Source organism: Drosophila innubila, chromosome X (genome assembly GCF_004354385.1).
Source record: "Drosophila innubila isolate TH190305 chromosome X, UK_Dinn_1.0, whole genome shotgun sequence".
Lineage (NCBI taxonomy): Eukaryota > Metazoa > Arthropoda > Insecta > Diptera > Drosophilidae > Drosophila > Drosophila innubila.
Window position 1 is genome coordinate 2243433 of NC_047626.1, and position 10988 is coordinate 2254420.

Consider the following 10988-nt stretch of genomic DNA (forward strand, 5'->3'; position numbering starts at 1 on the left):
TAATTAAATCAAAATCCAATCAGTGCACAAGATGTCGTTTAAGATTTGCTTAATTAAACTAACATACAAATCTACTCTGAATCTGTTTCAGGAATACCCCTAATAATTGGGATTCAAATCAAGTGAAAGTGCGGGATTTATTTCGTTCGTTTATTTCAGTGATTCGTTCATTTGAACTTTATCCGAACGATTCGATACGACTCTGATTCTAAAATAAACAACATAATCAGGGTACATTTTAAGCCAGCATCATCGCCTATTGTTACTTACTTATCTGCTTATTTTCTAAATATTTTTAAACGGCTATCATCTAAAAGAGAGCCGCACAATGTCTGTGAATTTGTCTAAAGAAACACATTATTTTAAATGGTAATTTATTAATTGGTTTATCCATTAAAAAAAATGTAGTACACATTCAGTAAGTCAAGAAAGTGTTTTGACAAAAATCCGAAATAAGACAAAGTTCAAACAAGAATTGAAACTAACATTTCAAGCTTTAAAACTTAGAGAAATGGCCGAAAAAAAACATTTTGCAATTTGAGCGGAATAGGGGAGCCAAGGCTGCCATACGTTTTTTGGCAGCCAAGGCTGCCACATCGTTTGCTTCACTTTGGTGAGTATCGACTATCGAGTACTATTTCTTTTTTCGCTGTATTTGTGTGTGCGTGTGTTTGTGTTTAGCACTGTGTGATTATGCTCCCAATAATATCATAAACAACGCATACAATCAAACCAACGGGGTTGCTTGGGCTGCATACTTGGCATATTTGGCACACTTGAAGAGCGTCTCCATTGAATTCGCTGGAGTTGGTATTTGTTGGTATTTGTGAGCTGGTCGCCAGCTCAGCGTGTTTGTTTGAGAGCCAACAGAGACTTGAACGTGCAGAGAGCGCGTCAAATTCACACTGCGTATACGTATTATAGTTTTGTTTATATATTGTACGTTAAAGGTACGGATTAAATTAATAATACTCACAAACACACACACACATACACACACTCGAAACAAAAATGCAAATTAAGTTAAACATGAATGATTTAAATAAGCACACACAACATTTAAATGCTATGTTGTGCACAGACATAGGATATTGAAAAATCGATAAGACGCATACAAAATAAAGTGTTGATTTTGTTATATTTATTAAAGGTCGTCTGCAGTCCGTCGACAAGCAAATTAATTATGCTTTGAAATAAAATTCGAAAACAAAACTTTAAAGAATCGATAAGACATATCAAAATAAAGTGTTGCTTCTTTTTAGGTATACAGTTATTCAAGTAAATGTTGTGATAAAAAAATCGTTTATTTTATTTAATTTTCAAAATGTTTAAGCACAAGTGGAGCTATTTTATTTGTTTAGCTTTAATTTGTTATAAAAAATGAAACAACAGGAATTAAAAATAGGTATTTCTCTTTCAAAGAAATTAATTATAATTTAAAATAGGATTATAAAGAATCGATAGAGCATACAAAAATAAAGTGTTGCTTCGTTTTAGGTATAACAGTTAGTCAAGTAACTGTGGTGACAGCAAATATAGCTGTATATATTTTATTTATTTTTAAAAATAGTTAGGCCAAAGAAAAGCTATTTTATTTTTGATTTTGTTCAAAAAATCAACTTATTGTAATAAGATAAGCAAAAAAAATATAAAATTTAAAAAATATATATATTTTGTCTAAAAAAAAATTAGCTATAATCTTAAACTAATTCGAAACTCAATCGATAAAACACACAAAAATAAAAGTAACTATTGTGATAAAAAATATATTAGTAGATTTTACTTATTTATTTATTTGTTTAATTGGTTTCCCAACACTACAAGCATTAACTACATAATTTCATTTAAAATATGCGAATTTTCTAATTTGCTGACAAAAGTATTAAAAAAATATATTAAAAAAATTGTTACCAAAATAAAAATTTCAAAAATAATTTAATAATTAAGAAACGACATATTATTTTAAAAATAAAATTCAAAATTGTAAGCTGTTAATATAAAGAAAAATGTGTTTGCTTGCAGAATGTGCGCCTAAGAACAACCAATACACTGAAAACAATTGAAGAGCAACTTTAATTGAGTAAGTAATTGCAATTTGTTCATCTAGCAGAATAACTTACAAGTAAATTACAATTAAAATGTTTTTTATTTTAGAAACAACACATCTAGAGTATTTCCAAAAAGGACAAGGAATTAATTTGAAGGACTCAAAATGGGAAATGAAACATCGCTGCCGATGGACATGTGCTCCAATTTCGATGCCGATGAGATCCGTCGATTGGGCAAACGTTTCCGCAAACTGGATCTGGACAATTCCGGAGCATTGAGCATAGATGAGTTTATGTCGCTGCCGGAATTGCAGCAGAATCCGTTGGTGCAGCGTGTTATCGATATATTCGATGCGGATGGCAATGGCGAAGTCGATTTCAAGGAATTCATACAGGGTGTCTCACAGTTCAGTGTGCGTGGCGATAAGTTATCGAAACTGCGTTTCGCCTTTCGCATCTATGACATGGATAATGATGGCTATATATCGAATGGAGAACTATTTCAGGTGCTCAAAATGATGGTCGGCAACAATCTGAAGGATACACAATTGCAACAGATTGTCGATAAGACCATCTGTTTTGCCGATAAGGATGAGGATGGCAAAATCTCATTTGATGAGTTCTGTTCCGTTGTGGGCAATACGGATATACATAAGAAAATGGTTGTTGATGTCTAAAAAAAAAAAACAACAACAACAGATACTCAGATACATTTCCTCACATACATAGATGCATACATACAAGCATGTATTGACTAAAAAACTAAATTTTTTTCTCGATTCGTTGACATTTCAAATTGTTGTACCTACCAATTATGTATGTAATCGTATGCATAAGTACATAAGTATGTATGTAATTATTTAAGTGCGTGCCAACCAGGCAAAAGCAACAACTATGACAAAAGGAACTACAACAACAACTACTTAAGAACAAATGAAAAAAAAACAAAGAAAACGACAAGAAAAGTATAGCAAAGCAAAAGAACCTATGAATATTCGAATTTTATAACCATTCCGTGTGAAGACAACATGTGGGAATTGGTATTTGTATGCTCCTACTCCTCTTCCTCTTCCTCTTCCTCCTCCATATCCTACGCCTCCTGCTCCTCTTCCTCTTCCTCAAACAGAACTATATGAAAACCAAGCATAATTCGTGCCTGGTTCATTTCCAAAAATTTAACAAATTTCCTCAAAATATCCTTAAAATGCGGAGCAGGCTCTTTTATAGCATTTATCGTATTTGATCCTTTATACATATATATATATTAAGACACAAACATATATATATATATGTATATGTACGTCTGTGAGTCCTGTAATCTATATAGATATATATATATTTTTTTTTTTCATCTGTTTTTGTTTATTAGATATTCTATGCAAAGTTTATACTTTTAGTGAATTTTTAAACTAATTAAATGTTGTGTATTAATTATGAATGTACAAATCAAATTCTTGAATATTGTTCAATTAAAATCAACTGTAAAGTAATACAAACAAAATGAAAGAAATACAACAAAAAAATCCATTCTAAAACTCTATGTATGTGTCTATTTTGTTTTTGGGTTTGCGTGTTGAAGCCTTCAATTAAGTATAGTCCTTTCTATATATATATATATATATATATACATAACATATAAGGTAGCTACGATGGAAGAATAACGGCACCGAACTTTACCGGGAAAGCAAAACAAAAACTCAAACTGTCAATCAACCCGAATCCAGCTAGAAATTAATTTTCCTTTTTGTTCCCCAGCCCTTTGGGAAACGATTAACAGAGTTTTGTAGGTCACCGATTCTATCTCTTTCTCTTTGTCTCATGCTCCCCTTTGCTGTCTCTTTCTTTCTCTACATGTGCCTGCTAGAGATGTGTTTATTTCAAGTATGTGAATTATGTTGAAATTCTTGCTTAAACTGGTTGCGAATTATAAGCCCTATTCCAAGCTGAAAAGCTCTAAAATTTAGTAGCATTTTTGGTTTAAAGATTTTGTTGAAGATCCAGCTTGAATTTTGGTTTTCTATTTATTTAATTTTGTCAATTATTTCGTTTCGTTTTTCCATTTTAAAAAATTTTAAATATTAAAATAAGTTTGTAGTGATTTCAAATCAAGCTAAATTGAATTTATGGAAAGTGAAATATAAGAAGGTGTGAAAATATTTTCTTGAAAATTAAAAATAAATGGGTAGAAAGTATGCAATCTAAATTTAGGTGTTAGCAAAAAGTTAATATAAATATTTTGAGATTCTGAAACCATATAATTATTAAATTTTCTAAGTTATTCGCTACGTTTTTTCTTTATATATAAAATCAAAAAAATACTATGAAAAATCTTAACTTATAAAAATAAAAGATAAGCTTTTATTGTTATTTTTGTAGTGGTTTAAATATAGTAAATATATATATAGGAAATATGCAAGTGAAATTATAGTGTTAGGAAAAAATAAAGATAACTATTTAGTGGTACTAAAATTAGTTGCTGAATCCTTAACTTTTACTAAGCTTTAATATTAAAAATCAACTAAAATTTCAATTGATTTCAGAAAAAGTTGAGAAAAAATTCAAAAAAATATTTCGAAGGGCTTTAATGCTTGTTGAAATATTTAATATTAAATAATTGTGTAGTGCAGGAAAATTCAATATTTTTTTTTTTTTATATGGCAGGGTTCGAACCTCAGATGAGCCACCGGACCATACCAATAAAATTTTAGAAAATGTCAATACTTAAGCTTTGACTTAAGTTGAGCTTTTAGCAAGCTTTTAAAATCAGCTTTATCGTGTCACGGCACGCACACATCGCTAGTTATAGAAGAAGTATGGGAATGCAGTGAGTTTAGAAATTAACCATTTAAATCTATAGAATTTGTCAGCAAAAGCTCTGGACAAACAGACACAATATGGAATGTTTGGTATCAATAAATTATTATCTGATGTCTGCGGGGTTAAAATCAACTCGTAAATCATATGGGGAGACTTCAGGCTCATAGTTATAGCGTTTTCAAAATTACATAGTTCGGAACTGATGTCTGAAGTGTTCTAAGTCCTGAGTCCTTTCTCTCTCTCTCTCTTTTTCGCTCGATTGCTGACCTTTTTCATATTAATTGGATTGATTAATGTGCTCCAAATTTGGAATATACGTAACCCGGTACGCCTTGGTTTGACTTCCTTTATGTGTTAGTCATTAATCCTTGTGCCTTTTGTCTGCTTCTTTCTGCGTCTCGCTGTCTCCTTTTCTCCCTTTCTTATCAAATAGTTATGTCCCTTAACCAACTCTAAATACAGGCATTTGGAACTGTTTAGCTAATAAGCCAACTACTATATATACACGCATTATTCAACTATGTTATTCAACTTGAACTATTGATTGAATGTTTCCCTAACTTTAACCCCTCATCATCGAAATTGAAACAAGTTTATCAACTTGCGTTGACTTTTATTCAGTTTGACTTCTTTGCATTGCTTCAAGTATTTTGATTAAATGTTTAGTGGAACTTAGCTGGAGAACTGAGAAGAGAAGGAAAGTCAAAAGCAGAGAATGCAAAAGGTTGCGACCTGAAATATGGAAACATTTAAGAAACTGTTAAAACTCTTCAAACTAACATTAACATTGTACAGCTTTAGTTAAGTTCCCTGTTTTTTATATCTTCCCTTTAAACTTAAGCTCATTAAAGAGTGAGAGAGAGAGAGAGAGACAGAGAGAGAAAGAGAGAGAGAGAAAGAGACAGAGTATTAGCAAACAAGTGTTCTTCTTTTAGTGTATCGAATTTAGATTGGTGCTAGATTTCTTTGAGTACCATTTAAAATGGGTTTTATCGTTTTAGTTAACATCCTCATTTCTGCAAAATGATATTTATTATTATATTAAATGTAATATCACATTTAGTTGTCACTAAATGAAGCTAAAAGCCTGTTAAAGAATAAAAAATTTAAAAAAATATGATATTTCATAGCATACTTTTTGGCGTCGCTCAAAAAATATTTTCCCATCTGAATTTCGGTTTCGATTTCAATGCTAAGGCCCCCCTTTGATATTTTGAAATTTTAAAATTTTAAATCTCAAATTTTCACTATTCATCAACTCCTGAAATCGTAATTAGCATTAGACATTTTATTTTCTTGTAAAACATCACACTTGTTAGATCCAAAGCCGGACCAACTTCACACTGTCACAACTTTGTTAAAACTCATCCGATTTTGAAACAGAATGTCATTTTGAGCATGATTTGGCCTCTAAATTCATTCTACATTTAAATTTATTAAATTTTGGAAAAAATTTGATTTCCCTCTAAATCTTGGGTTCGATGCTAAGGGTCCCCCCTTTGAAATTTTGAAAATTGAAAATTTTAAATCTCATAATTTCACTTTTAATGAACTATTTATATCATATTTAGTATAAAACAACACTTTAAACTTGATTCTGAGACCTTTCATTTTCTGGTTAAAAATCATGCCAAATTCTAGAAAAATTTGGACTTGTAAAGTGGCTAGGTCAAAGGTCGGACCAACTTTCAACTGTCATAACTTTGCCAAAACTCATCCGATTTTGAAACGGAATGTCATTTTGTTTATGATTTGGCCTCCAAATTCATTCTGCATTTAAATTTATTTTATTTTGGAAAAAAAATTATTTCATTCTAATTCTTGGGTTCTATGCTATGAAAGGACACAGCTAAAATATAACTTTTTCAGGAAATAGTTGTTTTGGTACGTATCGGAACCGAAACCGGAACCTTAATTTGTTTCAGTTTGATTTCCTGCTTTAATCTAATGCTACAATCTTAAACTTTTACTACTACAAATACTTTACCTGTTTCTATTTAATTGAGCTACTACTACACTGATAAAAAAAAATGTTCTTAAATCAAGATTTTGGTCTCAGAACTAAAATGTTTGGTCTAAAAAATGCGTCGAGAGCATAAAATTCTTAAATTAAAAAAACACACATTTACAAGAACACATCTTAATAAGACCAAGTTCTTATTTTAAGAAAATAGTAAACCAACCGAAAATCTCCCAATAATGTATGGAGATTTGAGAGATTTTTGGTTGGCTTCGTTTTCTGTGACACCCCTGAATATTCTTAGTATTAGTACTATGGTCTTAAAATGTTCCTATTTAAAGAGAACAATTTTTAAAATGAATGCTTTTGATTTTAGAACTTGATTTTTTTTTCAGTGTACTATAATTCGATAATATTATTGTTTGTACTACGTACAACATTGGTGCAATTTTTTATTCTATATTAAATAGCTATAAAAAATGCTACTACTAGTATTAACACTACGACATCTACTACTACTACTACTACTACTACTACTACTACTACTACTTCATCTACTACTATTACTACTACATCTGCTGCTACTTTTTGTCCTGCTCCTTCTTTATGCTTCCATCATTCCTAAGTTAATCAATAAGCCACAGATTCTTCAAAACTCTACAAAAACTTCTTAAACAAGCATATGAAAAGTTGCTTCAACTATTCGAGTATGTATAAATGTGTGTGTGTATGTGTGTGATTGAGTGTGTGTGTGTGTGTAGCTGACTTAGAGTTAAGCTCAAGGCAAAACCCGAGCCTAAATTCGCATAAATATAAAAATTATACTAGTTTTGCTTTGTTTTTTTTTTGCTCTCTGTTCATATTGCAATACCAATAATAATAATAATAATAATCATCATTGTCATAATGCTAAAAGACAGGCTACAAAGCTGCACAAAAAAATAAAATTAAACAAAGCGAAATCAATGTAAGTACACACATGTGTATATACACATACATATATTTATGTCTGTGTGTGTGTGTCTGTGTGCTGTAGTTGTTGTTGTGCAATAAAAGTTGACTCGTGCCAGTTTGGAGCGGTAACCAAAAAAAAAAAAAAACACAAAACAAAAAAAAACGCATACAAAACAATGTGAATGTGAATGTGAAATGCGAAAATTCCAAAAAACAACAATCAACAATCAACAACCACCGCCGTTAGCGCCAGGAGAGCACGATCCCCCCGACCTTCTCCCCCGACCACCCCCGACCTGCCCACATGACCCCCCTCAACTCCCATAAAACAAAAAAAACACGGAGCCATAAATTTATCATTACATAGCAGCAGCAGCAGAAGTGGCAACATCAAGAGTAGCAGCAACAACAACAGCAACAGCAACAACAACAACAACAACAGCAACTACCTCAACACTGCAGCCCTTCACCCACCCGCACAGTGGGCAATTTTGCTCATCTGGTGCCAGAAAATGCATAGCTTCAAAAATAATAAAATATATTTTTGATTTTGTCTTTTCCTTATTTTTCACTTCATAATTATTTTTTCCATAATTTGTATTTTCTTATAACAATATTCCTTATCTTGGTCATTCCTAATTTTCCCACTTTTTTATTATTCGAAATTTCTTATTTTTTAGCAAAAAAGTTTCCTAATTTTGATTTCCCATTTTTTGTTCTTCAATTATAAAATAATTTAGACTTTTACTTTTCATAATTTTTGTCTTCAAAATTTGTTTTTCCTAATTTGTAATAATTTCTAATAATTCCTAATTTTCCTCATTCCTAACTCTTATCTGCCAAATATTTTTTATTTCTGATTTCTTAGATATTTTTTAACTTTATGAAAATATTTATTGAGTACCTAATTCAAACATGGAATTTTCTTCAGCTAAATTGGATGAATTGCCCAGTCTGCACCGCCTGTAAATTTTCCTTCAACCTACAGCTGCTGCTGCTCCACTTCAAGTGAGGTGGGCAGCAACAACAACAACAACAGCAACAACAACAGCAACAACAAAAACAGCAGCAACAACAGCGTCGGTGACGCAACGGAACTGCGGGTATCATGCATATGCACTGAGAGAAAAAAGGATATAATATAAGATTAAAATTTATTTATTTATTAATATTATCTATAATATAACTTAATCCCAGCAAGATCGGACAAGTAGAACGGCAGTAATAGCTAACCAAATAATAAATAAAGTAATTATTTCCATACAAGCACCTAAAAGTATGCAGTAGTTTTAATTCAAGTACTTTTATGTGTATTGAAATAAGTAACGGGTATGCTATGGTTCGGATCTCGACTATAGCCTTTTCCACTTGTTTTTCGCTCTTTTTGTAAGTTCTTAAAAAATATTTGAAAATATGAGGTACCATTTCAATTCAAACTTGTCGTTTCAAGTATGAATTACTTGAAAATTTCGCTCAGTGTAAGCAGCGGGATGGGCAGCATGTAGGGGGTAGTGGGAGGTGGGGTGTGGGGAGTGGGGGCCGAGGCAAACGACAAGCGACGACGCGTTGCTTTGACTGACAGCGAGACTCCGGGTTGCTGTTGTTGTTGTTGCTGTTGTTGTTGTTGCTGCTGTTGTTGTTGCTGTTGCTGTTGCTGTTGTTGCTGTTGTTACTGTGGCATGCACTCGACGCTGCCGACGCTTCGTTGCCTTTTTTGGCGAAGAGCACTGTAGAAAGGGGAGGAGAGGAGGTGTGTGTAAGTACACTGATAGAAAAAACAGAGAGTAAAAACAACTATAACCGTATTTGATTTTATTATGTTAGATTTCACTGGAAAACGTATTAAAATTAAATATAATAAACTTCAATTCAATTAAAAACCTATTTAAATGTCAAAGTTTATATAAATATAGTACAACCAAAGAAAACAGTTCAAATTAAAAATACCATATTTCTTTTAAATTTACTTATTTTTATATACTTATTTTAAATATGCGAAAAAGTTAAAAAACTCGTATTCCGATTGAATAAAAACGTATTAAAATTAAATATAATCAACTTTAAATTAACTAAAAGCCTACTTAAATGTCAAAGTTTACCAAAAAGAAAATAGTTCAAATTAAAAAAAAACATATTTTTTTTAAATTTAATTCTTACTTATTTTAAATATGCGAAAAAGTTAAAAAACTCGTATTCCATTTGAATAAAAACGTATTAATATTAAATATAATCAACTTTAATTTAACTGAAAACCAATTAGAATTGAAGCGGGTTGTTACATTTTTATTAGACAAAAATAGGAAAATATTTAGTTTTAGTACGGTGGCTTAATGGTTAGAGTGTCCGACCTGCTGCACAGATAGGACTCGAAGCTCGAAGGCCTGGGTTCGAACCCCACTCTGTACCATGCTAAGGAGAAGAGTCGTGAAAAAATTAAATTGTGTCAAAAGTTTTTTTAATTCTTTAAGAAGAAGAGTCATGAATAAAATTAAATTGAAAAAAAAGTTTTTTAATTCATTAAAACAAAAAAACAAAATTTAAAAAGCAATTAAAAAATAAATTAAAAATCAATTGACAAATAAAAAAAGTAAATAACAAAATAAAAAACAGTAACAAACAAAGTTAAAATAAAAAGTAAATTAAAAAACAAGTAAAAAGTAAGAAAAAAAACATGATAAAAATAAAATAAGCAAAATAAATAAAGCAAATTATATTTACAATTTTTTCTTACACTTTAAGACAAATGCAAAATGAGTTTAATAAAGTCATGTTTTTTTTTTTTAATATTATAATATTTGAATAAAATATAAAATATATTTTATTTGAATATATTCAAATGCAAAATGAGTTAAATAAAGTCATGTTTTTTTTTTTTAATATTATAATACTTGAATAAAATATAAAATCTATTTTAATTGAAGATATTCATATTTGTTTTTGATTTAAAGTGTATTTAAAGCTAAATGTTTAAATCAAGGTGGAAATATTAAAGTTGCACAGCATTTTTTCTGTCAGTGTACAAATTGGGCATGGTTAAAGGAGCACGACCCGGAATCGTAGCCGTACAAAAACGAAACGACAAGTGAAAAACCGAAGGCAATTGCCGGTGTGAGGAACCCCAACAATGCGTCGACGCCGACGCCGACGTCAGCAGCGACGCGTCGTCGTGGTTGCTGCACGAGGTGTATAGAGGCGATGCCGAGCAACAA

General features: G+C 31.0%; 1 protein-coding gene across 1 annotated transcript; it reads left to right on the top strand.

The window, feature by feature from the left end:
• Positions 1–665: 665 nt before the first annotated feature.
• LOC117789922 (calcineurin subunit B type 1) lies at positions 666–2951 on the top strand. Its single transcript, XM_034629128.1, has 3 exons — positions 666–950; positions 2023–2080; positions 2155–2951. Exon 3 carries the CDS (start codon positions 2213–2215, stop codon positions 2723–2725), a length of 513 nt encoding a protein of 170 aa, XP_034485019.1. The 5' UTR covers positions 666–950; positions 2023–2080; positions 2155–2212; the 3' UTR covers positions 2726–2951.
• Positions 2952–10988: the final 8037 nt, after the last annotated feature.

Excerpts from the sequence above, each read along its gene's own strand:
- LOC117789922 (XM_034629128.1), top strand. The coding sequence starts at position 2,213 with ATGGGAAATGAAACATCGCTGCCGATGGACATGTGCTCCAATTTCGAT.